This window comes from Aegilops tauschii, chromosome 5 (assembly GCF_002575655.3).
Source record: "Aegilops tauschii subsp. strangulata cultivar AL8/78 chromosome 5, Aet v6.0, whole genome shotgun sequence".
NCBI lineage: Eukaryota > Viridiplantae > Streptophyta > Magnoliopsida > Poales > Poaceae > Aegilops > Aegilops tauschii.
The window spans coordinates 347,442,898-347,466,005 of NC_053039.3; the positions used below are offsets into that span (position 1 = coordinate 347,442,898).

General features: G+C 48.1%; 2 protein-coding genes across 5 annotated transcripts; both read left to right on the plus strand.

The window, feature by feature from the left end:
- Positions 1–514: 514 nt before the first annotated feature.
- On the plus strand, positions 515–1,473 carry LOC141022850 (uncharacterized). The gene is made up of 2 exons (XM_073499123.1): positions 515–1,086; positions 1,149–1,473. Exons 1-2 carry the CDS (start codon positions 515–517, stop codon positions 1,471–1,473), a joined length of 897 nt encoding a protein of 298 aa, XP_073355224.1.
- Positions 1,474–2,310: 837 nt separating this feature from the next.
- On the plus strand, positions 2,311–7,170 carry LOC109772451 (transcription initiation factor TFIID subunit 10). 4 transcript variants are annotated; one of them, XM_020331133.4, is made up of 7 exons: positions 2,311–2,583; positions 2,909–3,114; positions 3,190–3,254; positions 3,537–3,599; positions 3,742–3,799; positions 3,907–3,957; positions 6,906–7,170. In XM_020331133.4, exons 2-7 carry the CDS (start codon positions 2,977–2,979, stop codon positions 6,984–6,986), a joined length of 456 nt encoding a protein of 151 aa, XP_020186722.1. In that variant the 5' UTR covers positions 2,311–2,583; positions 2,909–2,976; the 3' UTR covers positions 6,987–7,170. The 4 variants fall into 4 exon arrangements, with proteins under 4 accessions (XP_020186722.1, XP_040246330.1, XP_020186723.1 ...); XM_040390396.3 differs by lacking the exon at positions 6,906–7,170 and adding an exon at positions 4,071–4,238; XM_020331134.4 differs by having other exon boundaries at positions 2,326–2,583; positions 2,882–3,114.
- The last annotated feature ends 15,938 nt before the right edge of the window (positions 7,171–23,108 follow it).

Consider the following 23,108-nt stretch of genomic DNA (forward strand, 5'->3'; position numbering starts at 1 on the left):
GCAGCAAGAAGGAAATCCATACATGAAGGCATTTTCAGAGTCCGCATGCGATCATCACCTTTGTGGGTAGATACATTAATGAGCTTGAGGCAATTGATGGGAAACAGGAGCCGGCGAGAACGGGGCCAAGAGTGGCCGTTCAAAACAGGAGACCAAAAGCTCCTCCATCGCGATACGCCAAAATAAACGTCGACGCGGGGTGCTGAAGAGGAAGCCGAGGGACAGCGGCAGTAGTATGCAGGGACAATACATGTGCCTTTCTTGGAAGCTCGGCCTTGGTGATTCGAGGAGTGGATGATCCGGCAACGCTAGAAGCTATAGCATGTCGGGAAGATATGGCGCTTGCAGCAGATCTTCACTTAAACCAGTTTGTGATCACGTCAGATGCAAAGCAAGTGGTTACTGCTGTGTGCGGTGCCGCAAAACTCCGTGTGCGCTCTTCTTCTACCTCAAGCTCTTGTGTGTGTCCTTTCTTCTTCCTCCTCGGGCTGCTCCAACATTTGGTATCAGAGCCATGGTGACTGAAGGTTCGCGCACTACGTCGCCGGGTCGCCGCCGTGTCTTGGCCTCGCCGGTGGTGCGCCGAGGCCGGAGCCCGACGCGGCGTGGCTACCGCGAGGTGGTGGTGCAGCAGGAGGTCGTCCACCAGGCCAGCAGCACCGTCGTCTACCCGCCGCTGACGGCGACGAACTACTTCGAGTGGTCGCTGATCATGAAGGTGAATATGGAGGCCCAACGCGTGTGGGACGCCATCGAGGGAGGCAGGAGCTTCAGCCAGGACAGGGCGGCGCTTGCGCCAATTTTGCGAGCCGTGCCGGACGAGATGCACTCCACGCTTGTCATGAAGGCGACGGCAAAGGAGGCATGGGATGCCATCAAGATCATGCGGGTCAGCGATGCCCGCATCCGTGAGGCCAAGGCGCAGACTCTCCTCAAGGAGTTTGATGACGTCCGCATGAGGAGCGGCGAGACCCTCGATGAGCTCGCCATGCGCATGAACGGGATCGCCAACAAGCTGCGCACGCTCGCTGAGAACCTCGACGAGGTGAAGGTCGTGAAGAAGCTTCTCCGCATCGTGCCGTCCAAGTATACCCAGGTAGCTATTGCCATTGAACAGCTTCTTGATCTTAAAACCATGTCCATGGAAGAGCTTGTGGGAGGCTCAAAACGGCGGAGGACCGGAGCGACTTGGACGAGGGCGCCAGCAACTACGACCAGGGTGGTGGGAGTCGCCTGCTCCTCACGGAGGAGGACTGGCTTGCTCGCCACCGCAGCGGCACCGGCAAGAAGAAGGGCAACTTCGACATACGCAAGGTGCGTTGCTACAACTGTCAAGAGTACGGGCATTACTCCAAGGATTGCACCGAGCCAAGGAAGCAGCGGGCGCTTCTTGCTGCCGCGACGGCCGACGACGAGCCGAGGCTGCTTCGAAGATCGACATGGAGGTGTTCGAATAAACAACAACAAGGTTAAGGGGGTGATTGATAGAGTTTACCTTGTTGTCTAAGTATTCATCATGTTTATTTCGTCGCATTAGTTTCGGTCATGCATTTAGTCTAAGCTGCGGCAGGTTGTGTACGTCAAGTTGTGATCACGTACACTGTGCAAAGCCGGTTGATAGAGTGAGTTAGTTAGTTGAGAGGAAGTCAGTAGAGAATGGATGCATGTGCGGGCGTCCATCAGGTTAGTAGCATGCACGTACGCGTATTTCCGTTGCATGAACGTGCTGTATAGCCGATAGTGGCTTAGATGTGGACCGAGTAATTAGGAGATAAGCGTGACGCCGACTGAATCGTGTGGCCGTGTCAAAGAGGTTGTTACTTGTGGCCATGCTACCGGCTAGTGGAGAGAAAATAGCGGATCAGGCAGTACGTAGCAGGGAGTAGTACGTGGGTGTCTCTATTAAAAGACTTTGTAATCAGCTGTGTGTTGAGAAGAAACAGAGAAAAGGCACAAGTGTGTGCGGTGCCGCAAAACTCCCTGTGCGCTCTTCTTCTACCTGAAGCTCTTGTGTGTCCTTTCTTCTTCCTCCTCGAGTTGCTCCAACAACTGCCATCCATAGTGGAAGCATGGGTGAGCATGATGCTATCATCAAGGAGATTAGACTACAACAACTTTCTTTTCAATGTATTTTATTTTCAAAGGTCGTGCGAACAATCTAGAAGCACATAGACTAGCCAAGCATTCTCTTTATCTGGGTCCGGGGCGCCATGTATAGCTGGGCCAACCCCAACCCCACTTGTATCCCACACCGTGTGGACTTTGATAATAAAAGCTTGGTTCTACTCAAAAATAAAAAATAAAAAAATCGAGCCAGCCGCTCGCTTCCCGTCCCGACCTCCCAATTTCGCCGTCTCCCCGCTCATCGCTCGCCGCTGGCCGGACGCCCAGAGCCGCAGCCTCTCCGTCCCGCCCGCTCGGCGTTTGGGGCTCGGCAGCAGCCGCGCCACCGCAACTGTGCGGGCCGTGCCCCTGCCTCTGGCCGCCAGGCGCCCCTGCAAGCCGGCGCACGCCGCCCACTCCGCACACCGGCGCTCGGCCGGCAGGCAGCAGCAAGCCAGCAACCATCCTTGTTGATTTGAGGTACCAGTTCAGCTCGTCCCCTGCCCATTCGGCCATTCCCCATTTTTAGATTTAGGGTTTGCTCTTCCCTGTGCTACCCACCATCCAGTACGTAATTTGTGTTCAGTTATGTCATTCTATGAATTTATGATTGATAGAAAGTAAATTAGTTAGAACGTTTATAAGTCTTCTTTGATGCAAAACTGAGACTTAATTGAGAATTTTAGTATGCTTGTAAGACCATATTGATCTATTTCTACGTGGTATTGGTAGTTAGTTAGAACGTCCACATGTCATATTTATTGTCAATGTTTTTTAGGAGAATCACCCTGTTTTCAAATCCTAGATCCGCCACTGTCGTCACTCTTCTCCACCACTCAGACCCAGCATAGCAGCAAGGAAGTGGACGGGAGGATGATGGGAAGCAACAACCCCAGCGGCGCAGGCGGAGGGATGGCTCCGGGCATGGGGGCGGGCAGCAGCGACGGGCGGCACGATGACGAGGCCGTACTCACCGAGTTCCTCTCCTCCCTCATGGACTACAACCCCATGGTACGCCGCCGCCGCCGCCTGCCCTAATCCCCTTTTGTTATGCTGAGTTCCCTGTTTGACTCGGTGGCGCGGCAGATTCCGGATGAGCTTGTGGAGCACTACCTCGGCCGCAGCGGCTTCCACTGCCCCGACCTACGCCTGTGAGTACTCCTTACACCTCCAATTCCTCTCCCGAGAAGACTTCATGTCTGAATCGGTACTTAAGCTGAGACCCCCTTTGCTGCTCTAGGATAATCTCGAACTGGAATTTGCTAAGCATAGTGATATATGGAGCCACATAGAGGTTTTTTAGCACGTTGTTGTTTTAGTCTGAGAGAAATTGCTAAGCATAGTCTGAGAGAAATCTTCAACTCAGGTGATTATTCGTCCACATGAATGACATGTTTTTTCTTTCTTTTCTTTCCTAATTTTGTGGTATGCAGTACAAGGTTGGTTGCTGTAGCTACTCAAAAGTTCATTTCAGACATCGCAAGTGACTCCCTTCAGTACGTGAACCCACAACTGCACTAGTTCGTTTTTTTACCTCAATGCAATTTGTTTATTGGTGTCAGCATGGCATAACATATAGCAATTGTAGTATATCTTGCACACCAATTTGATATTGCACTATCCTTTCCCTTGAATTAGGCATTGCAAAGCCAGGGTTGCAGCACCTATCAAAGACAACAAGAGCAAACAACTGAAGGTGAATTTACTGCTTAATTAGAAATTCCATGTTACTTCTACCATGAAACCTGGCATGCCATTCTTACTTCTTATGGCTTACTGATGACATGCTTTATTGTACTTCAGGATAGACGTCTTGTATTGACGATGGATGATCTTTCAAAAGCCCTGCGTGAGGTAAACCATTTTTCTATTACATCTGAGTTTTTGTTTTATTTTTATATGAAACAGCACACCATTTACTTCCTTATTTCTCATGTTTGAAGCCCACTTATTTTGTTTGAACGCAGAATAACACTCAGCCAGTTACATTCTTAGGAGTTGAATCCCTGCACTGATAAATCCGTTGAAAATTACTTTGGATGAATGGCTTTAGTTGATCCTTGTAGACCAAGCGGATTGCTCGATGCGGGTTTTTTCTAAGAGGCAAAAATCAAATTCATATGGATTCAGTTTTACGTGTTCCAAGCTTCTCACAGCTCACCGAAGTTCATACTAACAAACTGACCAATCGGTGGCAGCTAGGAACATCTTACCAGCATACCAGTACAACGGCACCTTACATGAAATCAGCATTTAAGCTCCTGACACTTACATGTCTAATTGACAAACGATTTCCTACAGTTTTGCCTTCTAACCATGTTTTGGAGGCCATACTGGTGGCAGCTCCTTAACATTGAGTTATAGGGCCTGTATCTGTAGAAGAATGAACTACACAGACATCTACTATTATGGATATTGCACATGCTCCAAAGCAGCCAAAGCATACAAGGTTATGAAGAGATAGCAATATATATATCCTGCTCTCTGTCTTGAACAGATGAACTCAATTGTTTATTTCCGCCCTAATTAGAAAAGCAGTTAAAAGAAAGGGAATCTGAGTGATACTACAAAGGTTTAAATCATCTCCCAAGTAATACGGGGAACGGCGCAATCACTAAAGATTACGTGAGCAGAAAAAGCAGTCTACACATGTCTAATCTAACCACCATACCGATACAGGTCATCAATATACTCATACTTTGTCACAAACACGACCTGTTTAGGCTAAAACCCCAGTTATTTGGTGGTTATCACAGATGCATACCACGCTAAAATCCACCCCATTCATGTATCATATGTTTGCAACTGTTGTCTGTACAAAGAACAAGGTGGTGCACCAGCCTGTGCTACTGAGAAATGTGCACCACAGAGCACTGTTCTAAAAGATGTCCGACTAGTGGAACACACTCTCACCTCACATGTTCAGCCTACGTAGGTAGCCGACTAGTAGGTGACGAGACTCTAGCCTCTAGCCTCTAGGTGCCACCCCAACCCCCACCGAGTGCCTAACACCTTTAGGCCTCATTTGGTTGCACAGGATCCCTCCGGGATCTCAGACTTTATCCCTGGGCACAAAAAAACCCACGAGACACATTAACCCTGGAAATCTATATGGCCGTCTCGGTACATCCGGCAAAAATTCCTCGTCTTTTGCCCTCGAGTCGGACGCCTCTACCTTCCCTTCCACATGAGTCTGCTTAGTTTCCCTCTCTCTATTGCCGGCGCCAGGGGCGGAGCCAGGATTTGAGGATAGGGGGGGCCAAGCCGTCAAGCCAAGCTACTAATAGAAGTGCAAAAAAGTAACTATCATAATATTTCGCTTCATGATATAAAAACGACACTAAAATTATATTAGCTTAAATTCGCCTCTAGGATTACCAATAAGATCAAATATTTAATAACTTGAGCAGAAGAAATCTTAGCTGCTAATTCTCTTTCAATGTATATTATAATGCAGTGCCGAAGCAAGTTAATCTCCCTTTTACTTTGAGAATTGAGAATTCAAAGCAACGTACATGCTTAAAAAGGAATTGATCTTTATTGTGTTTGACGGTAATTTTCTCTTGATAATTGATGAACTATAAGTCTTGGAATTGACATCACATATCACACAACCAAAAGAACTAAAATCTGATTTATATTTATTTCAAGTACAGGATCAAAATTGAGAGAGATTAGTACTACTCCTTCCAGCCCCCTGTAACTGACGCAACTCATTCACTATATAAAAGATGTCCAGACAGTAATATGTAGTTCTAACCTTGGCTAGATGCGTAGTGCTTTTGCTGGAGAAGAATTGCAGCCAAAGAGATAGGCACTTCAGCAGATCGGCTGTCGCGGCACCGGCCTTACTAACTCTGATTGCGGCTGAGGCGTAGTGCGTTTGCTAGATGAGTATGAGGGCAGGAGGCAGCAGGGGCGAATGGCGGCTGCAGCACAACAATCTCGCAAATCATAGGTTAATCACTGAGAGCTGCCGCACTTGACGCTAGGGCTAGGAAACTATAGCGGCCGAGGAGATCACCTAGGACTGGCTATGAATGGGCTTCCTCATGGGCCTTTCCCCTTTTTTCAGATTAGCGTTACAGAGATAGGGGGGGCCAGTACACGTAATCACATAAAATTATCCCTGATTAACAACATACATGGCAGAGTTTACTCGATCGTTAGGGGGGGCCAGGCCCCTGCTCGCCCCCCCTTGTCTCCGCCACTGGCCGGCACCGCCGCTGCCGTTCTGTGTACATGCGTCTGCTTCTCTCTTAATTGACCTCTGCCACGTCTTCAGTGTTGTTCCACGGGAGGGTTCCTCTTCCGATGTCTTCCCCAACAAATTTTCCGTGATGAGGTGTTCCAGATCCGGCGATGAACCAGAGAATGTGAGGGAAGTTTCGCCAGAGCAGCTACAATGCAGTAGACTACAACGAGCTCGAACATGGCAACAGCGAGCTGCGCCATCTTGTTGGAGATGCTGAAGCAGGCTCCTCGCATGCTGACGCTTCGTCAGTTGTTGAGAACGAGCTGCCCCAGTTCATGGCACCTTCTCTTTTTTCTTAACTTTTTTGACGTAGTATTCGCTAGTGCGGAGTAGGGGTCTCCCCCCTCTGCCAAATGATGACAGGGAATGGATCTTCGACGTGGTTTTCTCTCCCTACGTTATTGAATGACCAGAAAAAAAATCTCACCCGCACTTTGTTTGCCCTGGGTGTTATTTCCCTAACGACCAAGCCTTAGAGTTTCTGTGTACGTGCGAGCATATGCTTCATGTTCTTTTGATTTTATGCCTTTGTACAAATTTCTTGCAGCATGGTGTTAACCTGAAACATCCAGAGTATTTTGCGGACAGCCCATCAGCAGGGATGGGCCCTTCAACAAGAGAGGAGTAGAACAATCACTTCTTCCCGTACCAAGAAATGCCCTTACAAGTTTATGTACCGTTGCAGCAACATAACATTATGAGCATCTACGCGATGGCTGTTCTTTATGTATTATGGACCAGCAGTGTGTGGTTGCCACCATTTTGATGCTTATCAAGTTCTCCAAGTCACCCCCTATCTTGGATTGATTGCATCTTGAAACTGTCGATCACATGAAATTGGCTTTGTGTAGCGGGTGAGTTTGATTCCTGATGGTTGGCTAGTATGGCACCCATGGAAACTGGAGATCAGATAGACCTTAGCTTATCTTCAGCATCTAGTTGCAGGAACATAAGTCAAAATTGCGTACTACGTTCTATAAGAGAAGTCATATTCAGGATGCAATCTGAATTTCGAGACACAACGCTCCACGAAAAGCATCGGTAAAATATGGCAACACACTGAAAGGAACAAGGCATATTCTGCTGTTGACTTGTTATCCAGAAGCAACTATTGCATCAACAACTATCACCTCCTCCATATTGCCATGACAAAGACTGTCTGATTGTAAAACAAATTGCGTGTGTTTAAATGAAAATTATCGTTGCAAGGATACAATCCAAGCACCGGCCCTTTTGGAGGGTTTCCAAGTTTATATAGTTCTTATTCATCAATCATTGAATGATTGATTTATTAGTGTGTTCTTGTCATGGCTAGCTATTGGATTTACCCTTGGTTTTGTCAGTTTGTCCATACAACAGCACGTCCAAGACTTCAAAGGTCGCCTCATACTTCTATCAATCGTTCATACATGGTTGACCTTGAGTTGTTAATTCGTCAAGCAGGAAGCAAATTTCTTACTCACTGTTTCAATAAGGAAAATTTCTTGTTCGTATCTTCAGAAAAAAAACTAAAGTTTTCAGTGCAGCTGGATTTTTGAAAGCGACCAGCCCTAATATCATAATTAGGCCACCAACCAACTATCATGCATTATTACGAATCCTACATATTTATATGCTGGTCACACCCCGGTTTCATTTACAATTTCTACTGAATCAAGTCATTGATGTTATCACTTGTGTGGACTTAAAAAAGAAGATAAATTCTTGACTTAATCGCGGATATTTCAGCCGCTGATGATACAGAGGAGACTTAACAAAAGATGGCCGGCGCAATGATATGATTTAAGACACCAATAACGTAGTAACTTGCGTGTACTTTATAAGGTATTATAATTGTTTGAATACAAAACAAATTCACTAATCATGTCATGATTTGACAGAACAAAACAAAAGGAGCTATGTCATGTTTTGTAGCTTTGCGAGGTCAGAAGGAAAAAGATCAGTTGGTTTACCTCAAGTGTCACGTCGGAATGAGTTAAAACACTTAGATCCTCATGGTTAACCTCTTAAGAAATTACCCTGATTAAGATGCATGCACGAACACTGACCAGCTAACAGTAATGTATTCGACAAGAGGCTAGCAAGTGGATTAAGAGCTTTTGACTTTACTGTCATATTCATCACTTGGCAAGAGATGATGACATGGCCTTATGCCATGAAGTCATGCATGAAGGTGCAGCAGCCTCTGCATCCAATCCAAGCACCTTTCTTGTCTGCGTGCTAATCAAGCCATTGTTAAAATATATGTCGAATATATGTGTGTGAGTTGTGCTGCAGTTGGACTTGTAATTAGCGAAGGTTTAGCTGTTTGAGTCGGAAACATGTAATTTAGAACTATTATACATACAAAGTCACCGCGAGTAGGCAAAATAGACTAGACATCATAAGTTACAGGCTGATAGAGATCATGAGAGGGACGGTCCGGGCGTCCGTGTATCATGTGATTTGCTACAATGGAAGAAGGTGCGCTTATAATCATGCCTCGGTGATGTAGCCATGCATGTTGATGAACCTTGTTAACAAATGTTGATGTCCATTGCTTGTGCTGTGTGATTGCTTGTCCTCGATGGATCCACGTACACCTCAAAATTAATTATTCTAACATCCATGACGGCATGATGATGAGAGGACAGAAACTAATCAGACGCCGATCCATGGATCCATGCGGAGACAAGACAAGGAGAGAAAAACACCCACATCCGCAGCCACTTTAGCTAGCCACCCTGTGATACGATCCATGCATCGGCTTGGCCAAGTCGTTGCCGCTTTGCTCAATCGCTTTGGAGTAAACAACACGGCGGGAAGGCGGATCGCTCGCGGTCCGGCCACATTCCTTTGTGGAAAGAAATGGCAATGATCCCCGCCTTTCTCCGGCGCCACTTTCATTCTTTCAAGCCCCGGGAACCGGACCAGGTCAATGTGGGCGTGGCTCCTTTTGTGCCGGCCGGCATCGGGGAAAAGCGCTGGGTGTTCTCATCTGGTGTTTGTTGTGGTTGTGGCCTTTCAGGCCAACTTCACCGCACGACCCTAAATCGTACGGGTCTGTCTGTTTGAGATAAAACGGACAAATCAGACGTCCCAACGCGCGACTCTATCATAAAAAAACGTTCATTTCTGATCCGTCTCGACCCATCCTCAGAGCAAAGTTGGTCTGGGTTTGGGTCTGGAACGGACACGGACGGACGAATCTTGCGTCCTCCTCGTCCGGGCAGTGTCCTCTCCATGTGAGGCCTGACCCACCCGTCATCCTCTCTCTCCTCTGGCCCACCATGCCCACCCACCATCTCTCTCTCCACCTTTTCTCCTCTCTCTCCTCTGCTCCACACACACTACCCATGCCGATACACGCGGGTGCGGGCGGGCACATGGGCTAGCGGCGCGGCTGCCGGCGCGCGCACGGGCGAGGCGGGGCGGGGAAGCAGGCCGGCGCACGGGGCGGGGCGCGGCCGAGCTCGAAGCGGGAGGAGCGGGGCGCGGTCGAGCTCGGGGCGGGGCGGCGTGGGCGAGCGCGCGCGGCGGCGAGGCGAGCGGCGACGGCTGCTGCGGGCGCGGGGCCGATGGGTGCGTGGGGCGCGCGGCGGCAGACAGGGGCATGCGGGCGGCGAGGCGAGCGGCGACGAGGCAGGGGCGGGCCGGCACGGGCGCGCGCGCGGCGGCGAGGCGAGCGGCGACGAGCAGGGGCGGGCCGGCGCGGGCGCGCGCGCGGCGGCGGGGCGAGCGACGAGCAGGAGCAGGGGCCTGCTGCCGTGCCGGCGCGGGCGCGCGTGGGGCTGCGAGGCGAGCGGCGACTAGCAGGGGCGGGCCGGCGCGGCGGGGGCGCGGGGCGGGCAGGAGCGGCGACGAGCAGGGGGCGGGCCGGCGTGGGCGAGCAGCGATGGCTGCGACGGGCGCGTGGCCGAGCGTGCGGCGGCATGCAGGGGGCTGGCTCGGCGAGCGAGCGCGAGCGGCCATGTCGGGCGCGGCACGGCGACGAGATTCCGGGGGCGGGGGATGCAACGGACGTTTTGGGTCGCTCTGCCGCGGTGGGCGCCTCAAATCCAAGCCGGACACGCATGTGCGTTTTCGTCCCTATTGCCATCCCAAATGGACGAAATCCGGATAAAACGGACGTTCGTTTGGGGTCGTACGTTGGCCTCATTTGAAGTCCGGTACTGCCACCTGCATTCTAGATCCTCCTTTTTCGCCTCCAAAGCGTTTCTATGGTTATCATCCGGCTCTCGCGTCTTCTCCGGAGATTTCACCACTTGTGTCCGAAATTAATTCACAACATGCATCCTATTGTGAGTTGAATGGGGGTTTACTTTTGCCACAACAAGAATTCACCATATGTCCCCGCAGAAAAATAATCACCATATATAACAAGCAAGCGTCGTATTGTAACACACATGCTTGCTACTACTCCCTCTGTAAAGAAATACTATAAGAGGGTTACGGAGGGGCACTAGCGATTGACATAGTGGAAATTATGCATGTTCACCACAATATGCTATACTACAATTTTCATGCATGTTGACTTGGATTTGATTGGCATAGTGGAAATTATGCAAAGCTGTCAATGACAGCGATTACAACACTTTGGTGACACATTTGTCACGGCGTATTACTTGGGTTAGTATCGTTTAAGAAAGCGATACTAGCTAGTGTTCTCTAAAAAGAAAAGAGGAGAAAGTGATAGTGATCTTGTCCGATCCTCTCATTTCTAAAGGGAAAAACAACTTGACAAAGTTTTCACATGCATGGCCAATAATCAGGTCTGCACTAGTACATGTGAAGTACCAACTATGCGGACAGAAACGTACTAAAAATTCGGTAAACTTTTTTCTCTGTTTAATTTTCCAGTATCTTCCTGTTTATATACCCCTACGACTCCTGCCGACGAGAGCTCCTAGCGGAGGGTTCCTGCCGGTGCTGGATCTGCCTCGCCTCCCGTGGCCTTACGGCCATGGGTGTGTGGTGGATCTTGGCCCTTGCCGGTGTGAGGGTCCCTTTTTCGTTTTTAGATGTTTTTCAAGTCTGTTTAGGGTTTGTGCCCTGCTCGAAAAGACGAGGCGGCGACAGCTTTCTGAAGGTGAAATAAGGTTCTCTCATTCAGCCTCGCTTCTGATGGTGCGTCAAGCGTCGTTGGAAGGCGTGCGGAGATGTGTATCTGTCGGATCTCGTGAGATTCGGTTGGCGTTTCTCTTCGGTGGATCTTCTTGGATCCGTTCTTTCTTTGTCTACGTTCGTATGTCTACAAGTTGGATTCTTCCGATCTACGCTTCTCTTCATCAACGACGGTTGTTGTTCTGGTGTGCTGGTCCTCTGGGGCCTAGCACGACGATTTCCCGACCGTCTATTACAACAAGGTTTGCCCGGCTCTGTGAGAGAGGGGCGATGATGGCGTCGCGCCTTCGCCTGGTTCCAGTGATTTAGTCGTCGCTAGGTGGTCTGCAGACTTGGATGTATTTTTTTCTTACTTCTCATGTTCTTTATACTGCCATAATGTTTGATGAATACATCAAAAGTTTGTTCCGCAATAAAATAAAATAAAATAATGTACCTGATATATGTGCAAACATCCATCTGTGCTACAACATCATGTCTGGCATATTTTCAACGTCAGTATAAAGTCGACACTAGTTTAGTATAAAGTTGTAACTAGCGGAGGGTTCCCTGCCGCTTCCTGCCGGCGCTGGATCTGCCTCGCCTCCGGTGGCCTTACGGCCATGGGTGCGTGGTGGATCTTGGCCCTTGCCCATGGAGGACTCCTCCTTCAGTTTTAGATGTCTTTTCAAGTCTGTGTAGGGTTTGTGTCCTGCTCAGAAAGACGAGGCGGCGACGGCTTTCTGAAGATGAAATAAGGTTCTCCCGTCCATCCCCCATTTCGATGGTGCGTCAAGCGTCGTTGGAGGGCGTGCGGAGGTGTGTCTCTATCGGATCTCGCGAGATTCGGTTGGCGTATCTCTTCGGTGGATCTTCTTGGATCCGGTCTTTCTTCGTCTGTGTTCGTGTGTCTACAAGTTGGATCCTTTCGATCTACGTTGTTGTTCTGGTGTGCTGGTCCTTTGGGGCCTTAGCACGACGATTTTCCGACTGTCTACTACAACAAGGTTTGCCGGGCTCTGTGAGAGATGGGCGATGACGGCGGCGCGCATTCGGCTGGTTCCAGTGATTGTAGCTGTCGCTAGGTGGTCTACATATTTGGATGAAAATTTTCTTACATCTCATGTTCTTTGTAGTGCCATAATGTTTGATGAATACATTGAAAGTTTTTTCCGCAATAAAATAAAATAAAATAATATAGCTGATATACGTGCAAACATCTATCTGTGCTACAACATCATGTCTGGCATATTTTCAATGTCAGTATAAAGTTGACACTGGTTTAGTATAAAATTGTAACTTTGTACTAAACCAATGTCAGTTAATATAGATTGGAGAGAGTACATACTTTTGATAATGGACAAGAAGTGCTCGTTAACTGCATCAACCGTACCCAACCGTACCGGCGAAGAACAACGGGGTGTGAAACCTCCGAGCTCAACGGAATATAAATCGTTACGCCATGATGAGCCACCAGATTAACAACGCAGATCGATCGAGCTCTATCCATAGCCTGGCCGGTAATGGCCGCCGGCTCCACTAAGCACGTACTTTGCGACTATATACCTCCCGGACGTCCCCTCGTCGTCGCCTTCGTCGTCGGCGAAATGGTCAAAATCAACAGGGAAAAAGAGGTCGTCGACGCCGCAGCAACTTTGTGCGCCGGGCGACGTTTTCTCACCGCATCTTCCGCGGCGAGTATCCTCCCTGATGCCCTGGCCGATCAGGGAAAGGCTTTCGCCGGACTTTCGTTTAGCACAAGGGAGAAAGAAGAAAGCGATTCCGGGGCTTGTTGAAACTTGGCGTGCATGGCAAAATTTTCTTGCGTATACACATACACTTGATAAGTTGATAAGTCATAAAATGTACTATTCTCTCTGTTGAGTTCGCCACTACAAATGATAAGAAGAAAATATTGTCTCTACGTACGTGCCAGTGCTCTACAGTACCACTGTGATGGATGCTCTCTCAATTATAGAAAATGGTTAGCTGAAACCGCCGCGGCCATCACAATCGCCAATCGGTGCGTGTATCATGATGTTTCCCAATCATAGGGATTAATTTGGTTTTAGTTATTAGATGCGTCGTCGATAATATAATTTTATACTGTTGTCGATGCGTTATTGGCGTACGGACGCGGCTGACTTTTGCTCGGTACCTGTACGTACGCTGTTTGGCATGAGAAATGCTACTCCATTAGTCTTCTTAGTACAGTTAATAGCCGATCCCAACACCGGCCCTATGTTTTTTTTATTTAGAAAAATGATGGTAGACTATGTAATGTAGTAATCCAAATTGTTTCTAGATGTGGTCGTTCGTACCACTTGGTAAGGGTGCGGTATTTGTTTTACTCAAAACTACTGACCACATGAGGAATGGCTTCTTGGGTCGCGAGAACCAAAAGCACATGCCAGTAAGTTGCTGGGTGGGCAAGGCTTTCATGATGAGAGAGGTGGTTGAGAGGCGAAGATTAGGCTTTCGGTTTCTCCGCTCTTGTTGCCCCCCCCCCCCCCCCCTCTCAGTTTTGATACCTTTGAGGTGTCACGTGGATTTCGATGTGGGCTTGGGTAGTGTAGGTCGGTAGGTTTTGGTGTCTAGGGAGGAGTTAAGGCGGCGGCGATGACCTCTTTGTTGAACAGGTCCTCCTAGCTCTATCATTGTTCGGACTGTGTGTTATTTGCCGCTGCCAGGGAGTGAGTGGAGAAGGGTGTTCCCTGGTGGAACTCATTTTGAGTGTGTGATGCATTCGTCCCTCTGCAAGGTAGAGACCAACCTTCTTACTTACCAATGGTAGTGGACGGTGATTTCCTTCTTTGTCGGCAGATCTCTCGCTAGTCAAAGGGTCTTGTCGCCGCGACCAAGGTGCGTTCATCGTTCTAAGATCCGGGACAACTCAGGTGGCTCAAGCAGCTTCAAAAAAATCCAAGAATAATTCCCTCGGTGGAGCCATAGTGGCGTCACTGATGATTCCGTGTCGTTGTGAACTTCTTCTGGTGTGGGTGGTTCTCATCAACGATAACTCACCAAAGTTTAGGGTTATGGTTTTACTGTCTTGCAGAGCCCTTTACGTAAAACCACAATTCTTATCTGAATGAATCAACCTTTTAAAGAAAAAGAGAGCACTTGCAGACATGCAAATACAGTTGTTACACAAACCAGTGTCTGAGAACAAGATTCAAATAAGTAATCTGGCCGCATGCCAAGATCAGAATTTTTGTCTGGCTCCGCTAAAAGGGCCACATCCTAATGGGATTAGAGGTGTGCATGCATGTAGAAAGTCTTTGATATGATTTATCTCCCAAACCTTTAATCTAATTCACTATTTTTCTTCATTGTTTAGTTTGCCCCAACGTCGGCTTTAAAACAAGATCACATCATATTATGTTTTCATGAAATTTGTTATGTCACTGCCAACTGCCATCTTATAATATGCCGTCCACCATATGTTTAGTAATATGTGAATTTTGAGTTTGCTAACCACATGTCCTATGTGGTTTATTAATATAAACAGTTACCACGCTAGCAGTATGATGTCCACTAGTTAAAACAATATATATGGTTAGGCATTTCATTGTTATGCAAGTCCAGAGAGTGAGTACTAAAGTGATAGATTATATCATACCATAGAAGTGTTATCATACAAGTGTTACATGGGTGGAGAGTGTCGTGCAACAACCAAGCGATTACCCCCCCCCCCCCCCAAACCAATGAGTGAACCACTGTTGGGGAACGTAGTAACTTCAAAAAAATTCCTACGCACACGCAAGATCATGGTGATGCATAGCAACGAGAGGGGAGAGTGTGTCCACGTACCCTCGTAGACCGAAAGCGGAAGCGTTAGCACAACGCGGTTGATGTAGTCGTACGTCTTCACGATCCGACCGATCAAGTACCGAACGTACGGCACCTCCGAGTTCAGCACACATTCAACTCGATGACGTCCCTCGAACTCCGATCCAGTCGAGCTTTGAGGGAGAGTTCCGTCAGCACGACGGCGTGGTGACGATGATGATGTTGCTACCGACGCAGGGCTTCGCCTAAGCACCGCTACGATATAATCGAGGTGGATTATGGTGGAGGGGGGCACCGCACACGGCTAAGAGATCAAGAGATCAATTGTTGTGTCTATGGGGTGCCCCCCTCCTTCGTATATAAAGGAGGGGAGGAGAGGGCCGGCCAAGGGGAGGAGGCGCGCCCAAGGGGGGAGTCCTACTCCCACCGGGAGTAGGACTCCTCCTTTTCCTATTTGGAGAGGGAGAGGGAAGGAAGAGGAAGGAGGGAGGAAGGAAAGGGGGGCCAGCCCCCCTCCCAATTCGGATTGGGCTTGGGGAGGGGGGGGGGCCCTCCCTTGCTCCTTTCCCCTCCTTTCCACTAAAGCCCATTAAGGCCCATATACCTCCTGGGGGGTTCCGATAACCTCCCGGTGCTCCGGTATTATGCCGATCTCACCCGGAACCGTCCCGGTGTCCAAATATAGTCGTCCAATATATCGATCTTTATATCTCGAAAATTTTGAGACTCCTCGTCATGTCTGTGATCACATCCGGGACTCTGAACTACCTTCGGTACATCAAAACACAAAAACTCATAATACAACCGTCATCGAACTTTAAGCGTGCGGACCCTACGGGTTCGAGAACTATGTAGACATGACCGAGACACGTCTCCGGTCAATAACCAATAGCAGAACCTGGATGCTCATATTGGCTCCCACATATTCTACGAAGATCTTTATCGGTCAAACCGTATAACAACATACGTTGTTCCCTTTGTCATCGGTATGTTACTTGCCCGAGATTCGATCGTCGGTATCTCAATACCTAGTTCAATCTCGTTACCGGCAAGTCTCTTTACTCGTTCCGTAATACATCATCCCGCAACTAACTCATTAGTTGCAATGCTTGCAAGGCTTATAGTGATGTGCATTACCGAGTGGGCCCAGAGATACCCCTCTGACAATCGGAGTGACAAATCCTAATATCGAAATATGCCAACCCAACAAGTACCTTCGGAGACACCTGTAGAGCACCTTTATAATCACCCAGTTACGTTGTGACGTTTGGTAGCACACAAAGTGTTCCTCCGGTAAACGGGAGTTGCATAATCTCATAGTCATAGGAACATGTATAAGTCATGAAGAAAGCAATAGCAACATACTAAACGATCAAGTGCTAAGCTAACGGAATGGGTCAAGTCAATCACATCATTCTCCTAATGATGTGATCTCGTTAATCAAATGACAACTCATGTCTATGGCTAGGAAACATAACCATCTTTGATCAACAAGCTAGTCAAGTAGAGGCATACTAGTGACACTCTGTTTGTCTATGTATTCACACAAGTATTTTGTTTCCGGTTAATACAATTCTAGCATGAATAATAAACATTTATCATGATATAAGGAAATAAATAATAACTTTATTATTGCCTCTAGGGCATAATTCCTTCAGTCTCCCACTTAACGTGAATGTCGTATCAACGGATTTCGATGGTGCCCTATTTAACGTGAATGCAGCTGTCTCTACAGCATAACCCCAAAACGATAGCGGTAAATCAGTAAGAGACATCATAGATCGCACCATATCTAGTAAAGTACGATTACGACGTTCGGACACACCATTACGCTGTGGTGTTCCAGGTGGCGTGAGTTGCGAAACTATTCTGCATTGCTTCAAATGTAGACCAAACTCATAACTCAAATATTCCCCTCCACGATCAGATCGTAGAAACTTTCTTTTCTTGTTATGATGATTTTCAACTTCACTCTGAAATTCTTTGAACTTTTTAAATGTTTCAGACTTATGTTGCATTAAGTAGATATACCCATATCTGCTTAAATCATCTGTGAAGGTGAGAAAATAACGATACCCGCCGCGAGCCTCAACATTCATTGGACCACATACATCAGTATGTATGATCTCCAACAAATCAGTTGCTGGCTCCATAGTTCCGGAGAACAGCGTTTTAGTCATCTTGCCCATGAGGCACGGTTCGCAAGTACCAAGTGATTCATAATCAAGTGATTCCAAAAGTCCATCAGTATGGAGTTTCTTCATGCGCTTTATACCAATATGACCTAAACGGCAGTGCCACAAATAAGTTGCACTATCATTATCAACTCTGCATCTTTTGGCTTCAACATTATGAATATGTGTATCACTACTACCGAGATTCAACAAAAATAGACCACTCTTCAAGGGTGCATGACCATAAAAGATATTACTCATATAAATCGAACAACCATTATTCTCAGATTTAAATGAATAACCGTCTCGCATCAAACAAGATCCAGATATAATGTTCATGCTTAACGCTGGCATCAAATAACAATTATTTAGGTCTAAAACTAATCCCGAAGGTAGATGTAGAGGTAGCGTGCCGACGGCGATCACATCGCCTTTGGAACCATTTCCCACGCGCATCGTCACCTCGTCCTTAGCCAGTCTTCGCTTAATCCGTAGTCTCTGTTTCGAGTTGCAAATATTAGCAACAGAATAAGTATCAAATACCCAGGTGCTACTGCGAGCTCTGGTAAGGTACACATCAATAACATGTATATCACATATACCTTTGTTCACCTTGCCATCCTTCTTATCCGCCAAATACTTGGGGCAGTTCCGCTTCCAGTGACCAGTCTGCTTGCAGTAGAAGCACTCAGTCTCAGGCTTAGGTCCAGACTTGGGTTTCTTCTCTTGAGCAGCAACTTGTTTGTTCTTCTTCTTTAAGATCCCCTTCTTCTTCCCTTTGCCCTTTTTCTTGAAACTGGTGGTCTTGTTGACCATCAACACTTGATGCTCCTTCTTGATTTCTACCTCCACAGCCTTTAGCATTGCGAAGAGCTCGGAAATTGTCTTATTCATCCCTTGCATGTTATAGTTCATCACGAAGCTCTTGTAGCTTGGTGGCAGTGACTGAAGAATTCTGTCAATAACACTATCATCCGGAAGATTAACTCCCAGTTGAATCAAGTGCTTGTTATACCCAGACATTCTGAGTATATGCTCACTCACAGAACTATTCTCCTCCATCTTGCAGCTGTAGAACTTATTGGAGACTTCATATCTCTCAATCCGGGCATTTGCTTGAAATATTAACTTCAACTCCTGGAACATCTCATATGCTCCATGACGTTCAAAACGCCGTTGAAGTCCCGGTTCTAAGTCGTAAAGCATGGCACACTGAACTATCGAGTAGTCATCAGCTTTGCTCTGCCAGACGTTCATAACATCTGGTGTTGCTCCTGCAGCAGGTCTGGTACCCAACGGTGCTTTCAGGACGTAATTCTTCTGTGCAGCAATGAGGATAATCCTCAAGTTACGGACCCAGTCCGTGTAATTGCTGCCATCATCTTTCAACTTTGCTTTCTCAAGGAACACATTAAAATTCAACGGAACAACAGCACGGGCCATCTATCTACAATCAACATAGACAAGCAAAATACTATCAGGTACTAAGTTCATGATAAATTTAAGTTCAATTAATCATATTACTTAAGAACTCCCACTTAGATAGACATCCCTCTAATCACCTAAGTGATCACGTGATCCAAATCAACTAAACCATGTCCGATCATCACGTGAGATGGAGTAGTTTTCAATGGTGAACATCACTATGTTGATCATATCTACTATATGATTCACGCTCGACCTTTCGGTCTCAGTGTTCCGAGGCCATATCTGCATATGCTAGGCTCGTCAAGTTTAACCCGAGTATTCTGCGTGTGCAAAACTGGCTTGCACCCGTTGTAGATGAACGTAGAGCTTGTCACACCCGATCATCACGTGGTGTCTCGGCATGACAAACTTTGGCAACGGTGCATACTCAGGCAGAACACTTTTATCTTGAAATTTAGTGAGAGATCATCTTATAATGCTACCGTCAATCAAAGCAAAATAAGATGCATAAAAGATAAACATCACATGCAATCAATATAAGTGATATGATATGGCCATCATCATCTTGTGCTTGTGATCTCCATCTCCGAAGCACCGTCATGATCACCATCGTCACCGGCGCGACACCTTGATCTCCATCATAGCATCGTTGTCGTCTCGCCAACTATTGCTTCTACGACTATCGCTACCGCTTAGTGATAAAGTAAAGCAATTACAGGGCGATTGCATTGCATACAATAAAGCGACAACCATATGGCTCCTGACAGTTGCCGATAACTCGGTTACAAAACATGATCATCTCATACAATAAAATAGAGCATCATGCCTTGACCATATCACATCACAATATGCCCTGCAAAAACAAGTTAGACGTCCTCTACTTTGTTGTTGCAACTTTTACGTGGCTGCTACGGGCTGAGCAAGAATCGTTCTTACCTACGCATCAAAACCACAACGATAGTTCGTCAAGTTAGTGTTGTTTTAACCTTCTCAAGGACCGGGCGTAGCCACACTCGGTTCAACTAAAGTTGGAGAAACTGACACCCGCCAGCCACCTGTGTGCGAAGCACGTCGGTAGAACAAGTCTCGCATAAGCGTACGCGTAATGTCGGTCCGGGCCGCTTCATCCAACAATACTGCCGAACCAAAGTATGACATGCTGGTAAGCAGTATGACTTGTATCGCCCACAACTCACTTGTATTCTACTCGTGCAAATAACATCAACACATAAAACCAGGCTCTGATACCACTGTTGGGGAACGTAGTAATTTCAAAAAAAATCCTACGCACACGCAAGATCATGGTGATGCATAGCAACGAGAGGGGAGAGTGTGTCCACGTACCCTCGTAGACCGAAAGCGGAAGCGTTAGCACAACGCGGTTGATGTAGTCATACGTCTTCACGATCCGACCGATCAAGTACCGAACGTACGGCACCTCCGAGTTCAGCACACGTTCAACTCGATGACGTCCCTCGAACTCCGATCCAGTCGAGCTTTGAGGGAGAGTTCCGTCAGCACGACGGCGTGGTGACGATGATGATGTTGCTACCGACGTAGGGCTTCGCCTAAGCACCGCTACGATATAATCGATGTGGATTATGGTGGAGGGGGGCACCGCACACGGCTAAGAGATCAAGAGATCAATTGTTGTGTCTATGGGGTGCCCCCCTCCTCCGTATATAAAGGAGGGGAGGAGAGGGCCGGCCAAGGGGAGGAGGCGCGCCCAAGGGGGGAGTCCTACTCTCCTCCTTTTCCTTAGGGAGAGGGAAGGAAGAGGAAGGAGGGAGGAAGGAAAGGGGGGCCGGCCCCCCTCCCAATTCGGATTGGGCCTGGGGGGGCGCCCCCTCCCTTGCTCTTTTCCCCTCCTTTCCACTAATGCCCATTAAGGCCCATATACCTCCCGGGGGGTTCCGATAACCTCCCGGTGCTCCGGTATTATCCCGATCTCACCCGGAACCATTCCGGTGTCCAAATATAGTCGTCCAATATATCGATCTTTATGTCTCGACCATTTCGAGACTCCTCGTCATGTCCGTGATCACACCCAGTACTCCGAACTACCTTCGGTACATCAAAACACAAAAACTCATAATACAACCGTCATCGAACTTTAAGCGTGCGGACCCTACGGGTTCGAGAACTATGTAGACATGACCGAGACACGTCTCCGGTCAATAACCAATAGCGGAACCTGGATGCTCATATTGGCTCCCACATATTCTACGAAGATCTTTATCGGTCAAACCGCATAACGACATACGTTGTTCCCTTTGTCATCGGTATGTTACTTGCCCGAGATTCGATCGTCGGTATCTCAATAGCTAGTTCAATCTCGTTACCGGCAAGTCTCTTTACTCGTTCCGTAATACATCATCCCGCAACTAACTCATTAGTTGCAATGCTTGCAAGGCTCATAGTGATGTGCATTACCGAGTGGGCCCAGAGATACCTCTCCGACAATCGGAGTGACAAATCCTAATCTCGAAATACGCCAACCCAACAAGTACCTTCGGAGACACCCGTAGAGCACCTTTATAATCACCCAGTTACGTTGTGACGTTTGGTAGCACACAAAGTGTTCCTCCGGTAAACGGGAGTTGCATAATCTCATAGTCATAGGAACATGTATAAGTCATGAAGAAAGCAATAGCAACATACTAAACGATCAAGTGCTAAGCTAACGGAATGGGTCAAGTCAATCACATCATTCTCCTAATGATGTGATCTCGTTAATCAAATGACAACTCATGTGTATGGCTAGGAAACATAACCATCTTTGTGTTGGGAATCGTAGCATAATTTAAAATTTTCCTACGCTCACCAAGATGCATCTATGGAGTCTACTAGCAACGAAGGGAAAGGAGTGCATCTACATACCCTTGTAGATCACGAGCGGAAGCGTTCCAATGAACGTGGATGACGGAGTCGTACTCGCCGTGATCCAAATCACCGATGACCGAGTGCCGAACGGACGGCACCTCCGCGTTCAACACACGTACGGTGCAGCGACGTCTCCTCCTTCTTGATCCAGCAAGGGGGGAGGAGAGGTTGATGGAGATCCAACAGCACGACGGCGTGGTGGTGGATGTAGCGGGTCTCCGGCAGGGCTTCGCCAAGCTTCTGCGAGAGAGAGAGAGGTGTTGCAGGGGGGAGGGAGGCGCCCAAGGCTGTAGGTTGCTGCCCTCCCCCCCCTTTATATAGGCCCCCTTGGGAGGGGGGGCCGGCCAAAACCCATCTAGGGTTGGGGGGGCGGCGGCCAAGGGGTGGAAAGGGGTGCCTTGCCCCCCAAGGCAAGGGGGAAGCTCCCCCCTAGGGTTCCCAACCCTAGGCGCATGGGGGGAGGCCCAAGGGGGGCGCCCCAGCCCACTAAGGGCTGGTTCCCTTTCACTTTCAGCCCACGGGGCCCTCCGGGACAGGTGGCCCCACCCGGTGGACCCCCGGGACCCTTCCGGTGGTCCCGGTACAATACCGGTAACCCCCGAAACTTTCCCGGTGGCCGAAACTTGACTTCCTATATATAATTCTTCACCTCCGGACCATTCCGGAACCTCTCGTGACGTCCGGGATCTCATCCGGGACTCCGAACAACTTTCGGGTTTCCGCATACATATATCTCCACAACCCTAGCGTCACCGGACCTTAAGTGTGTAGACCCTACGGGTTCGGGAGACATGCAGACATGACCGAGACGCCTCTCCGGTCAATAACCAACAGCGGGATCTGGATACCCATGTTGGCTCCCACATGTTCCACGATGATCTCATCGGATGAACCACGGTGTCGAGGATTCAATCAATCCGTATGCAATTCCCTTTGTCAATCGGTATGTTACTTGCCCGAGATTCGATCGTCGGTATCCCAATACCTTGTTCAATCTCGTTACCGGCAAGTCTCTTTACTCGTACCGCAATGCATGATCCCGTGACTAACGCCTTAGTCACATTGAGCTCATTATGATGATGCATTACCGAGTGGGCCCAGAGATACCTCTCCGTCACACGGAGTGACAAATCCCAGTCTCGATCCGTGCCAACCCAACAAACACTTTCGGAGATACCCGTAGTGCACCTTTATAGTCACCCAGTTACGTTGTGACGTTTGGCACACCCAAAGCACTCCTACGGTATCCGGGAGTTGCACGATCTCATGGTCTAAGGAAAAGATACTTGACATTGGAAAAGCTCTAGCAAACGAAACTACACGACCTTTTATGCTATGCTTAGGATTGGGTCTTGTCCATCACATCATTCTCCTAATGATGTGATCCCGTT

Excerpts from the sequence above, each read along its gene's own strand:
- LOC141022850 (XM_073499123.1), top strand. The coding sequence starts at position 515 with ATGGTGACTGAAGGTTCGCGCACTACGTCGCCGGGTCGCCGCCGTGTC. Across the intron at positions 1,087-1,148 it reads CTCCGCATCGTGCCGTCCAA|AGCTTGTGGGAGGCTCAAAA; the intron begins GTATACCCAGGT and ends TGTCCATGGAAG.
- LOC109772451 (XM_020331133.4), top strand. The coding sequence starts at position 2,977 with ATGATGGGAAGCAACAACCCCAGCGGCGCAGGCGGAGGGATGGCTCCG. Across the intron at positions 3,115-3,189 it reads TCATGGACTACAACCCCATG|ATTCCGGATGAGCTTGTGGA; the intron begins GTACGCCGCCGC and ends GTGGCGCGGCAG. Across the intron at positions 3,958-6,905 it reads TTTCAAAAGCCCTGCGTGAG|CATGGTGTTAACCTGAAACA; the intron begins GTAAACCATTTT and ends AATTTCTTGCAG.